The sequence below is a fragment of the Alligator mississippiensis genome, chromosome 9 (genome assembly GCF_030867095.1).
Source record: "Alligator mississippiensis isolate rAllMis1 chromosome 9, rAllMis1, whole genome shotgun sequence".
NCBI classification, from domain to species: Eukaryota; Metazoa; Chordata; order Crocodylia; family Alligatoridae; genus Alligator; species Alligator mississippiensis.
In genome coordinates, this window is record NC_081832.1 from 15,795,476 (window position 1) to 15,809,028 (window position 13,553).

At 47.0% G+C, this 13,553-nt stretch overlaps 1 protein-coding gene across 2 annotated transcripts in view; it reads left to right on the forward strand.

The window, feature by feature from the left end:
- The window catches only part of TP53RK (TP53 regulating kinase), a 39,957-nt gene extending 27,437 nt beyond the window's left edge, over positions 1-12,520 (forward strand). Inside the window, exons 1-2 of one of the 2 annotated variants that reach the window (XM_006275244.3) lie at positions 11,314-11,538; positions 11,925-12,520. In XM_006275244.3, the coding sequence (XP_006275306.1) occupies positions 11,331-11,538; positions 11,925-12,403 (687 nt within the window). In that variant the 5' untranslated portion in view covers positions 11,314-11,330 and the 3' untranslated portion in view covers positions 12,404-12,520. Of the gene's footprint in view, positions 1-11,313; positions 11,539-11,924 lie in introns of those variants that run through there. The other variant, XM_019484558.2, reaches the window with a different exon arrangement.
- The last annotated feature ends 1,033 nt before the right edge of the window (positions 12,521-13,553 follow it).

The window sequence follows — 13,553 nt, forward strand, 5'->3', positions numbered from 1 at the left end:
CTGTAGAAATTACAGCTCTGCCACACAAACTGCCTATCCCTACAGAATCAGAAAAGAGCAGCTGGAAGCAACAGGGGGATGTTCTCTTGTTCTTCCCTGTACCTACCCTATTCCTGACAGGTGTTCATCTCACCTGGCAAACAATATCCCCTTTGCCCATTGCAGGTGGTCTAGATAGCTCTGACAGTCCTTCCCCTCTCTAACCTGATCTTCAAAGCAATGCAAATGGAATAACCAGAGGAGGTTGTTGCCAACAGATGGCTTCTTTGTGACTTCAGTTCTGTGCTGGGTTGGAAAGAGCTTCTATTACAAAAATCAGTCCATGGTCATCTGTCCCCTAGAGATGACACTTCCGAGATGCTGGGGGAAGCTTTCATGCTTGTGCAGACTTCCTTTTTTCTGGGGAGGAGTAGGATTTTAGTCTTTCAAGAGCTGGGCACAGAGTCCCACATGGGCTGCATACTAAGGTGCTCACCTCAAAGCAAGAGCTTCAAAAAACCTATGCTCAGCAAAGCACTTCTTTGCATTAACATTGATTTAGGTATATGCTGAAGACAAACAAATTGGGGAAATGGTAAAAAAGTTATTTCCCAGTGGAGATTACCTTAGCAGAAAATGTCCTAACAAATATTCAAAATAATCTTTGCCTGCAGCTCCTCATGTACTGGAAGAATTGTGTCAGGTCTGTGCTCTGGGCAGAAGTCTAGAGTTTTCCTAAGGCTGCAGCAATCTTAAACAGGCCTCCATCATCACATGGTGCCCTGCAGGGGTAGCACACTGTTAGGAGGGTGGCCTGCTGTGGGGAGTGTGCCCTGTTGGCCATGTGCCATCCTCCAAGCAAATGACAATGCAGAGCAATTCTCCCACATGCTCCCCTATTGCTCTGCCCCTGATTTCTAGGGAATCCAGTGTTGCCAATTCATGATATATTTTCCTTTAAAGTCTAAGATCCTAGAATCTAGAAATTAGAAGATAAACTCAGATTTATGTTTTTGTGTTTAAAAAAAAAGATTTCAGACTTCCTGGTTGTGCAGTGAAACTTGGAAACAAAAGGCTCAAAAAGGAGAAAAAGGAAACAAAACCACAGATTTGCTATTTTCAAAATGTTATGACTTTTAACACATTCTTGTGACTTGTGAGGTGCGGAGCTCGTTCATAGTGCCCAAGACTGTCAATAATTCCTAATGCCTGAGAGTGTCAGTATTGTAAATTCTATTTCATTTCAGCACTAGAAGTGACAGCACTTTGAAAAGTAGGTTGTTGACCATCTGGTCTGAAACTTGTGCAAGCGGTTGATCAATGCTATGTTTTTGTTCCTTCTCAGAGTCCTACATCTTGGCTGTACTTTGTCATCCATGTTTTTTCAAATTAAATATACGCTTCCCATTCATCTTCTCTGGTTTCAATTGTAAATGAAGTATTTGATACTGCCACTTTCAAAATCTGTATCCAGAATAAACTCACAGCTGCACAGGAGTCGCATGAAAGGTAAAGAATAACTTCAAACACTAAAGAAGACCAATACAATCAGTAGCATTCATGGAAGCTGTTTTTCAGCAGGATTAAGAAATTAAATCTGAAAGGTTTGGTTACTATAGCAACTCTTTTCAGTAATGCTAATAAACATGTTAATTAAGTAATGTGTTTTAAAGGCCAGACCATAAGTTGTGAGTGCTTTCCATGAGCTTTAATAGGAACAGAACAAAAACTCATAAAGCTTTATGATTTCTGAACTATGCTGTTGGAGCAGCATCCTGGGACTTCTTTTGAGTTCCCAAAACAGTTACAAATCACACCCCTGTCTTCCCCTCTGTGCTCAGTGGCATCTCTCCTCCACTTCCAACCCCTTCTTGTCCCAGTGCCTCCTGCTGCTGCTGTCCCTGGTTGACCTGTGAGTGAGGGGAAGCTCTTGAGGCTCCTGCCCCACTCCAGCAGGGTGGCAGGGAGGTGAACTCAGTTGGGGACAGCAGCAATTGTAGTGGGTGGGTTCCCCTTGCCTGCCTGGTCCCTCTGCATGTTTCCCACCAGCCTGGTATCAAGCACAGAATGGTAACCTGTCTGGCACTGATGCTGTCTCTGGCTGAGCCCAGCTTCCTGCACAGCTGCTCCACACAGCCCTGGCTAGATCGGGGCAGGAATACCTAGGACAGTGGCAGCAAGAGACAGGTCTCCTTTCTACACCCAGAGGTGTAGAGAGAGTGAGTGGAGGGGAATGGGAAGGGAGGTTCTGCTGAGTACAGAGGGGAAGAGAGGGTGTACTGAGAGCTGGGGAGAGTCTTACCTTATTTGGGGACTTTTTAAGTCCCCAGCTGCTCCTCCCATGGCATGGTTTGCCTGCCCCATTGGTGGGGAACAGCTGAGAACAGGAGGGTGCAGTCACCCCTGTAGTGCTGATCACTGCTCTCACACTCCTCTTTTTAAAATCCTAGATCCACCTATGACTGGAGATGAAGTGCCCTTAGTTTGGATTCTCTTTTTGGGGAGCAGTTACAAAATGTTAGTTTTTTCCTGCAGTTCTTTCTAAAATCCTCTTTAAAGTCTTCCGTTTCGAGAAATAGAAATAATGACTTTTCCACAGTTATTTGGCACGCATTTTGTCTAGATAGATTACCTATAAACACAAAGCTAACTCTTAAATTTGCTGGAGGGATCCTGTTTCTGTGTAGGGTCATAAACATTAATTAGCTAAGAGAGCAAGAAAGTGTGTTTCTGTGGAATGCAAATAAAGGTTTATGGTTCATTTACACAGAGAGGCTGCTAAGAATAAATCAGCATATAAGGCTGATGCAACGTTGTCAGCTATAAGCTGTGGCCCTTTTAAACTAAACTATGAAGAGGGCTACAATATGCAGTAAATATGCATTGTAAATGTACATTTGTAAATGTGTTTCAACCAACCTTTTGAAAAAGTGGCTCTAAGTATTTCTCTGTAGCCTGAAGTTACATAAGTAGCAAACATCTTTTGTCTGATGGTTTTCAGTCAATGTGTATTCTGGGATTCATCCAGAGCCCATTGAAGTCAAAGAATAGACTTTTACAGGTTTGGATCATGCCTTTTTTAACAGCCTTTCCTGCACATAAACAGTAAAACATCATAGATTATATTTTTGGATTTTTTTTATGATGGGGACCCTCAAGGACCTGAATAAATCGTAGATATAGGGATAAATTTGAGGCCTTTTGGAGAAACAGGGCAGGTCTACACAAGATGCTTTACTGAGTAGTAGAGCTAATTACTACACAACAAACATTCACATCTACATGTGCAGTCACTTACTGCACAGTAATTGGTTGTAATCACGAGTAAATTTGCTACCTGCAAATGCAAGTAGCAAATTTACTTGCGATTAGTAACTGCACAGTAGCGCACATGTACATGCCTGACTGGGAACAAATGTGCTCCCAGTGAGCTGGGCAGTAGGGGGTGGGAGATTGCTCCCTGGCTCCAGAAGCTGCCTACTGGCAAGGCAGACTCTGTCACCAGAGCTCAGGTAGGGACAATGTCCCCCTGCCCTGGCAGCAGGGAGCTCCCAGCCCCCGCTCCACAATCTGCAGCCACAGCCTCCGCTCTGTGACTGCAAAGCTGGTGCTGGAAGATAAGGATCTCCCAGCCCCGGTGGGCAACCTCATGACTTGGGCTGGGAGATAAGGATCTCCCAGCACTGGCCCCATGACTGCAGAAGTGGTGCTGGAAGATAAGGGGGGGGACATTGTCCCCACCCGGGATCCAGTGGTGGAGCACATCTCGGCAGCAGGCAGCTCTTGGGGCAGGGAGCAATGTCCCAGCCCCTACCAGGAGACACCTGTCTCCTGGCCCCTGGGCTAGCACCCAGGGGAAACCTAGGGCTCCCCCTGGCTGCTGCAGGGGCCAGTTGCAGGGCTGCAGGGTGTGGGAGCAGTCTGCTTCTAGGAGCAGCAAATCTGTTCCTGCATCCCTGCATATGTAGACACATGCTCGGGAGTCAGGGGTGATGCATAGGTGGTGCACGTGGGTGCACATGCACCCCCTGAGCATGGCGGTGCACCCCCTGAGATCCCCACTGGCCGCTGCTGATGCTGCTGGAGGCGACTGCAGGTGGTCGTGGACCCTTGGTCGGCACTCGCCACCCCCTCCCCTCTACCACCAACAGCGCCAGTGACATCTGTGAGAGCTCCCCCACTTACTGCCTCTGCACTCCTGCTGCTGCCGCTGCCACCACACTCCCGCTGCCACCGGGGGCACGAATCATTCATGCTGGGAATGTTTACTTTGGAGCAGTTTACTCAGTGCTCCCAGATCTTTTGCACGTGTAGACACACCCACAGAAGCAGAAAACCTTTGCAACAGAAGAAAAACTTCTGTTTCTCATCCTTTGACATGTTTCTGCCCTCAAGAGCCTGGATTGCTGTTCAGAAATGATCATCAAACTGTGAGTACTGGCCATGCTTCTTCTCTGTTTGACTCTTATCTCTCATTTGGTCTCTTGATTCTCAGATGAATGAGGGTGCATTCCAGCTTTAGAACTGAATAATAAAAACACCAGGCTTGAACCACAAATATGCGTTTCCTGAAATGTTAAACTCCAGTTGGTAACAGCAGTCCAGCTGGAATGTGCTCCGTACTGCTGAACGATTAATGAAAAAATGCACTGTAACTCTGGGCAGTAGCAACTAGAATAGCCATTAAAATACAATTTAAAAACAAAGATTAACTCTCACAGGGAATGGGAATGCATCTCAAAAAGAAGGGAGACACCACAATTTAGAGGGAAGAGCAAGGGATTGGGAGTTTGGACATCTGAGTCCTAGTCACAGCATTAAAGTGTAACCATAAGCAGGTCACTTAATCCTTTTAAGTCTTTAGTTTTTCACTTGTAAAATAGGGCCATAATAATGTTTTCCTCCCTTCCAAAGAGGTATGCTCATCATTTGCAAAGTACTTTGAAATGCTTGGAGTGAAGCCTGTATCCCAGTGATTCTCAACGAGGGTGCTGGGTCACCTTGGGGTGCTGCCAGATCCTTTGAAGGGTATTGTGGAGTGTGAGGGCATAATGGAGGTGTGAGGAGATAAGCAGATAAGCACAAGCTCAGGCTGGCCCCTGTCTGGACAATTCCCAACCCCACTGCTTGGCCCCTCTGCAAGGAGGTAAGCTCTGTAATGTATACATACATTTTTAAAATCAGGTACCACTCAATTCACACAAGTTATTGGAGGGGTGCCTTGTGTCTAATGCGGGGTGTTTCAATTTCAAAAAAGGTTGAGAACCACTGCTGTATACAATATTATTACATAATAATAATATCATAAAATATCATTAGCCCACATTCCACATATAAAAGTGAAAAGGAATCCTTTTGCCACCTTTGAACAAAACTTTAGTGGCCGAATGTTACAGTGAGGTCTCTTGATAGGAAGATTTAATTGCTTTCACAGTTCTTTGATAATAAGTACGTTTTCCCTAGTGTAACCACAGGTTAGTACCTTCCATTTCAACATTGTTGGCTAACCCTAAGCTAACCTTTACTTCTTCTCATATCACTGAGCCCTACAAGTTTAAGAATGAGTGAGTAGTCAGGAGAGAAGCAGTAACCCCATATCTGCCACCTGTGACTGATGAGCATTGTAGGTACAGTGTGAGTAAGAAAGCACCGCCCATTGTTGCTTTTCTTATTTTTTTAAAGGAAGCAGCTATAACCCTACAGATTTTTCTTTTTAAATGATACAGCAACATTTTATTTTCTTAGGCAATCAGAACAATACATCTTCAGAGCTACAGTCCAGCCTCCATTGTAGGCTGGCTTTGCGTCCTCTGTAGAATGCAAAGCCAGTATAAGCCCCACTGCTGTGCAGCATGGAAATGAAAATAAAGGAGATCTATGGCAGGCATAGAGAGTGACTCGCAGAACAAAAAAGTGGGAGGGAAGTCTGCACCCCTTGCAGTGCTAATGGATCTGGTCTTACTCCAAGTGACACAGCAGTGACCTCAGTACCTCTTCCCACTTAGTTGTTCCTCTACCTGCAGCTCTTGCCACAAGGGGGATTGTTTGGTCCCAGATTGGTAATTTATGTCTTTGCTCTTTTTTTCTCTTTGTTCCCATAATAATAGTTTAAAATTACAGAGCAGAGCAGAGAACCAGCTTCCAAACCAGCTAAGCTAGTTTGTTTGATAGCTCGTTGTTGTGAAATGATTACAGGAAATACTCGTAACGGAACTTAACAGGTTTGGGTGATTCTGCTCCAAAAATGATAACGATGAAGTGCCACCATCTATGTGCCAGGCCTTGCCTATATTTCATAGTATGTGTATACAAGAAGAGCTGTACTGGGATCATGGGCATAGCTGGAATTTGTCTAAACTAGCAGTTGTCTATAGGGTGCTCTTACAGAAACTATAATGTGCTTCTTGATCACACTGTAACATTTGCACTTTACACAAAGTACTTAAAGTTATAGAGCCATCGAAACCTAGCACACATGGGGCTCCTGTGCATGGGGGCTCAGTACCTCCATGCACTGACAGAGGCCAGGTGGCAGGGGGCGCTGTTGCCTGCTTTGTAAACTGGTCAGGGCTCCAGAAGCCCCCTGGCAGCTGTCAGTGTGGGTGGGGGGACCTGGGGGGTTATCTGCCCCAGAGCCAGTGTCAGGAGGCACCGGGGGTCCTCTCCCTAGGGGTGGATCTAGCCAGGGCCCGCCTCAATTGCTGGCTCAATTGCCCCCTGCCCGCACAGAGGCAGCCAGCGCGGGTGGAGGGGCTGAGTCCCCTTGAGCTCTCTGCCTCCTCCCTATGGCAGACCAGGGGGATGACACCTAACTCTCATAGGGAACTGTATAGACGTTCCCTAAGGAGCTCTAATTTAGAGCACTTTCATTTACTACCTGATTTAATGAGGGTTAATTTTTCACACATAGCCTTTTTAAAAGTGCTCTGCAGCTGTGCATATGTGATATGCCACAGCTGTAGAGCACGTTCAGGTCACATGAAAAATGCGCCAGGTCACATGAAAAATGTCACTTCTGTCTGATCCCCTATGTGGTCAGGTGTGAGAATCCCAGCCTCAGCCTGCTCCTAAATAAATCCTGGAAAAAGAGTTGTCTGTATAAATAGGAAGTGAGGGTGTCAATAGGAAGGAAGGGTGCTCAGTACTTCATGAGATCAGACTGTTTCTATTAGCTTGGCCTATAATAGGCCTGTTAGCATATCATATGTAGGGGTCTACCCGACTGGAGGAGGCCAGTTGATTTCGTGGGGAAATCGCAGAGCCGGCCACCATTTTCGTGGGCAGATTGTGATGGCTCCCCCCCTTCTGATTGGCTATGGGGGTCCCAGTGGCCCTGCCCCCCACTGCTGATTGTTGAAAAGGGGCAGGACCACATGACGGGCAGTCCACTCAGCCAATCAGGGGTGAGGGCAGAGGAAGCAGCCATCTTGGGCTGTCCTTTGTGCAGGTAGCCCTCCCTTCCCTCTTCTCCCATGGTGGACTGTGCAGCTGGGCCACAGCACTGTGAGGACTGCTGGCTCTGTCTGAGGAACCAGCATTTGATTTTCCCTGCCCTCCCCCCTGATTTTACAGGCATTGCCTACTTATGTGAACAATGCCGGATTTCACGTTTTCGGTAGGTCCGTAATCATAGGCCTATTAGCTTGCCCTATGATTTTAACTTGATTACAGAACTTGTAAAAGGGGGGTTCAAATAGATGTTTGTCACCCGTGGGAACAAACACATTCTTTGAAATTTTGAAGTCAAATTGTTTTTCATTCCAGTAAAAATATTAAGAGTAAAAAATAAGAGCTGTATCAAAGATTTATTGTATTATACATGAAAATGATAAGTGAAATAAATAAACAAATAAAATGGGGGGAATAAATAAGTTTTAAAAGAAATAAACATAAGATTTTATATAAATAATTAAATAAATATGCTGGGGAAAATAAAGCTATAAATGTTTTCTCCTAAGTATTTTGAAAACTCTGGAAGATGATTTTGGTCAGCAGAATACAAAATATCTTAGTTTACCAAATGAAGCAAATGAAAAGATTCTTTTGCTTTTGTGTATGTTTGTTCATGTATGTGCTTGTATGTATCCATGCATTTGAATGGAGATGCATTTGTGTATAAACTCTGCCTGCACTTGTATGAAAACTTTGAGTTCATTTTTAATGATATTTGCAAATTTGAAACATGTAGATACAAGTGCATTTTTTTTCTTAAGTGCTAGAGCATCCTGTGTAGGCTGCCTAGCTGAGACCAACAGGCTTGAGGCCAAAATAAGAGGTGGAAGAACCACAGGGTAGAGTTCTTTTATCATTTAAGCCTTCAGAGTGTTATTAAAAAGCTGTTACTGAAACAATGTAAATATTTGCTAAGCAAAGTCCCACCACATGATGCACAAGTAAGCTGTATGGAATGTATTAATAAAATAAAAAAAGATTTGGAAGAGAAACAAATGTTATGGATGGGAAAACAAGGACAAAATGGACTTGAGGCAACTCCAAGGGCAACAATCTAATTAGAACTGAATCTCTTGTATAGACTGTGTCTCATGAAGACCATAACACACAACCCTGCTAGAGTAATGGGTTTCAGTGTGCGTGGTGAAAATTCAGCTCTAGGTATTGGGACAGTGGATGCTATAACAAATTAAGTGGTTGTCTCCACTCTTCCAATTCAAACATCATCTGCAAAAGATAAATGAGTCATGTCATACCTCTGAACCCTCTCTTCATCTTCCACTGCCACACGATGCATAGAGCTTGTGTACATAGGGATACTAGTGTGTAGTGAGGTAGGGTGTGAATTTACAGTGCACTTCACTAACTCCCTGCGTGGACACTATCTCTGCTGAGGAGCAGGGCATATTAGTGTGGCCACTGTGCTGCACTAATGACATTATGCTAGTCTTGGTTCTAGAGCTGGCACATGCAGAGCTAGTGTGGGGTGTCTCTTGTGCCATATAGTCATATTATAAAAGGAGACAGCACACCACCCTCCGCTGTTTTTGAGTAAAAATGGCTGTGGCTGCTGTGCTTTGGGCTGGCAGCATGTCAGGTGTGCTTCAATAGGGATTAGGCTCTTCGGAGGAGGTTCAGAGACACCTAGTGTGAGGATCTCAGACAGAGGAATGATTTAGGATGCTGAGGCATGTTATAGGTGTTGAGGTGCTCAGCTCAGACAAGACAGCAACACTTTTTGGCCATTTGCAATAGCAGAACTTTAGGACTTTACTAAGTAAATGAGAGTTTGGACAAGCTGAGATTAGACAAGGTATTCCAAAACAAACATTTGTGTAACTTCGGCTGTGCTTATTAATCCTGATACCATCTTTCCCAGTAGGAAGGAGGGTCATATCTAACTTAGACCCTAATGCTGAAGTCGACTGATCACAGTCAGACTGATCTGATGGCAGAGATTTTCATTGACTTCAGCGTTGCTCCACGTGGTCTAAAGGCCTGTATACTACCAGGGAAGCTTTGTGTGGTACATTTTGTGCCCCGGATACTCAGGGCACCCCATGCCAGTATCGCATACTACTGCTAACAGGCCAGATTGTCATCAATTCAAGAACGATTTCTACCATGGGTCTTGAGTCCAATTCTTGAGCCAGCTGTGTCTGCCGTGGAGGGGGGGGGGCAAGGGGGGGGAGTCGGGGGTCAGGAAATGACTAGTGCAGGCCTGGCTGTTAAGCTGCTGTGTTACCAGTTACCAATCAATCAGGGACCAGCTCAATACACAGTTGCTAGCTAATGTAAGCAGTTTATTAGCAACAATTAACACCTACAAAACCACAGACAGACCAAGGAGAGGAAATAATCAATACAGACAATCAACTGCCCCAAGACAGAGACAGCCATTCCCACAAGCACCCATGTCATGAGTGTTACCTGTCAGCAGCTAGGGGTGCAGGGCCCCAGAGCCCCAAACCCCTGCACCGATCTCCTCGACACCTGGCAGGCTTTGCAGCTGCAACAGGGGCCACCATCCCTGCAGCTTTCACCCCGCTGCGCCTTAACACACGCAGTGTCACTCATGTCACGAGTTTTGCTTGTCCGCAGCTTGAGGTGCAGCTTCCCCCAAACCCCTGCACCAATCTTCTTGAAACTTGGCAGGCTTTGTGGCATCAGCAGGGGCCACCACCCCTGCAGTTTTCACCCCACTGTGGTGTAACACATAGACGTGACATGAGTTTTGCTTTCAAGAATTTGGGGTACAGTTCCTCCCAAACTCTTGCACCGATCTTCTTGAAACTGGGCAGACTTCAAGCTCTCAGCAGAGGCTACCATCCCTTCGAGTTTCATCCAAATCAGACAAAAAACAACAACGTTATAGATATTTCATTGATTCATTATACCCTATGGCCCTTCGGAGCCGCTTCGGCTGGATCAAAGCAGAAACCCGGTCCGGAGCTCTGTATCAGATCGCTGGTATCCGAAGTGGCCGGATCCGAAGCCGGATTGAATAGCTGCCGACTCGCACAGGCTTAATGCCCAAGCCCGGGGCTCCAGCATTTCTCGGGGGGGGGGGCTCAGTCAAGGCCCTGGGACTGCGCTGGGAGACGTGGGCACAGCTGCAACTTTGGCAGCCGGGTTTTGGCAAACAAACATTTGAGAGCTGAGCCGTGGTGCAGTCTAGTGAGCACCTTGGCCACTGGTCCATGCTCTGCATTGGCCACAGCCAGAGGAAAATGCAGTGGCTGGCAGAGGAGGCCGACCTGACACTTCTCCCTGGGGCAAGCGGCGGGAGCCACCGGCCATCCCTTATTAGCCATGTGTGACCCAGCCAGCACAGGGGGGGGGGCTTCCAAAGAAAAATGGTTTGGAAGAGAAGCTAGGGGAAAATGGGCTTGAGGCACCAATCTAGTGGAAGGCAACAATCTAATGATTTACGTGGAGTGAACTGAATCTCTTGTACAGGCTGCGTCTCGCGATGAGGAACATAACACGCACCCTGGTAGCGTCATGACGGGTGTCCGTGCCTGCGGTGCCAATTCAGCTGCAGGTGCCGGGACAGAGGATGCTATAACACATTAACCGGTTTTCATAGATTCCTAGACTGTAAGGCCGGGAGGGACCTAGGGAAATCATCGCGTCCAGCCCCCCGCACGGAGCAGGAAAGGTGTCTCCGCTGCTCCCGTGCAAACATCACCTGCCACAGCCGAACGAGTCGAGCCCGAGCAGGGCGGAGCTGCGCCCCGCCGCGCCGACACTGGGGGCGCACGAGCTCCTCCCGGCCCCCCACCTCACGCTCGGCTCTTTTCGGCAGCCGAAGAGTCCCGAGCGCGTCACGTGGTGCGGAAGCCCCGCCCCGCCCGTGCCCGGGGTGCGGAGCGCGCAGGCGCAGTAGGGCGGCTGCCATGGCGGAGTTGAGGGTGCCGCTGCCGGGCTCGCGGCTGGTGCAGCAGGGCGCCGAGGCGCGGCTCTACCGCGGCTGCTTCCTGGGCCGCGCCGTCGTGGCCAAGCTCCGCTTCCCCAAGCGCTACCGGCACCCGGCGCTGGAGGAGCGGCTCAGCCGGCGGCGCACGGCGCAGGAGGCGCGGTCTCTGCTGCGCTGCCGCCGCGCAGGTGGGGGGTCCCGTCTCCATCACCAGCCCGCGAGGCTCCTGTCGGGCCGCGGGACCCGCTTCCACCTGGTGCCCGGCTCCCTGCCCCCTCCCCGCGGGCCTGAGGGGCCTCCCGCCGCGCAGGACGGGCCCAGCGCCCGGGGAGGGGAGGGGAAGGGAAAGGAAGGGGTGATCCTGCAAGGATGCCCGACAAAACTCCTCTTTGTAGTCGGGGCGTGCTCAGATCACACCCCTTAACCTGGTCCTCGGGCTCTGACGCGGTCAATATGAGCCCTTTTCCATCTTCGTTGCGTGCGACTGGGCAGGGTGGAAGTTGCTCGGGAATTTCTGTGCCCTAAAAGTTAGCACCTCATCAATCCTTTTTATTTATTTATTTATTTTAAATAGGCATTTCTGCACCAGTGGTATACTTCGTGGATTATGTCTCCAACTGTATCTATCTGGAAGATATTGTAGGATCGATGACGGTTCGGGATTATATCATTTCTGTACAGCAGCGTGAAAAGGATGCTAGCGGCCTCTTTACCTTAGCAGAGAAGATAGGCGAGGTTTTGGCTCGGATGCACGATGAGGATCTTATACATGGGGATCTTACGACGTCCAACGTACTCTTGCGGCCGCCAGCAGAGAAGCTTGACCTCGTGCTGATAGACTTTGGACTGAGTTTTATATCTGGCCTACCTGAGGATAAAGGGGTTGATTTGTATGTCCTGGAGAAAGCCTTTCTTAGTACTCATCCAAACACAGAGGCTCTGTTTGAAGCTCTGTTGAAGAAATACGCAGCTATGTCAAAAAAATCGAGCCCAGTGATCAAAAAATTGGATGAAGTACGACTAAGGGGAAGAAAGAGATCCATGGTTGGATAGAAGCAAGCAGACTTTGTGGAAGGGTGGGGAAATGACTTCTCATGTTCTGCAAAGGTCTCCAGTGGCTTGTATTCACTGTTTTGGTAACTTTCAGTCCAATAAACCAGTTTAATACAATATGACTCGTTTTGTATAGCTACCTAATATGTGGTCAAAGTAACTAAGTCAAAAACTGGTGCTGTGAATACACAGATAAACGGGGGAAAAGGGATGAAATGTTTCCCTTTTTCAAAGAAAAGAACTAAAGCACGTAGCATTTTCTCGCTGCTTTACATAGAATAAATACAACACTCAATGCTAGTATTATCAGGCTTGAAGACTTTGGCTTTTCATTTTCAAATCAATAGTCTTTCCTTCAGCAAATAGTCTGTTTAAACCAGTAATAAAATGGTGCCAGGGTACTTTGTTAAAGGTATTCCCAGTTAAGCAAAAAGTATTTTGTGACTTTCCTTTCAGATAGTGGTCAAACAAGCAAGCAGTATCCTATCCTATGAATACTATTTACATTTTTGAGAACTAGGAATATATAAACAGTAATGGCCTGCCTGGATCAAAGCAGAGACTTTTTTTCTAAGTCTCTAATGACATCAACCTTCTCCATTTCTAATAGATCACTGCTGTAAGCCAGGAGTGTGGTAATTAAATCTTAGTACATAAAAAAGACATTTCCATCCCTTGTATAAAAAAAGAAAAATCCCCATTCCTCTGCCCTTCAATGTGCAGATGAGAAGCACTGTTCTAAAAAAGGCATGAGAAGTCAGATCATGACATATGAATGCTGTTCTTACATTGTACTCTGGCTTGTTACACGCAGTTCTCGGGTCTTTAGAGAAACTCTTCTACCAGCTTTCTCCTGCTACGATACCTGTAGTAGCAGTAGTGGAGGCTGTGGCTGACTTAGACAACCACATGTTCTTTTAAACTGCTCTGTCTTCTAGCTTAGGTTTCTCAACTGGTGGCAAAGGTCCTCTAGGTGGGACTTGGTTTGTGGCGGTGAAACTGGAAATGCCATGGCGGGACTTCCGGTTTAACTTTTGTGCACTTCGATTGGTGGCTGGGGAACCTGCCCCACTACTCTTCAATGCCTCTGGGGCCCCCCCCTGCGTGTCAGCCAGTGGAACTAAGATTTTTTGACTTTACGTAGGTGGGA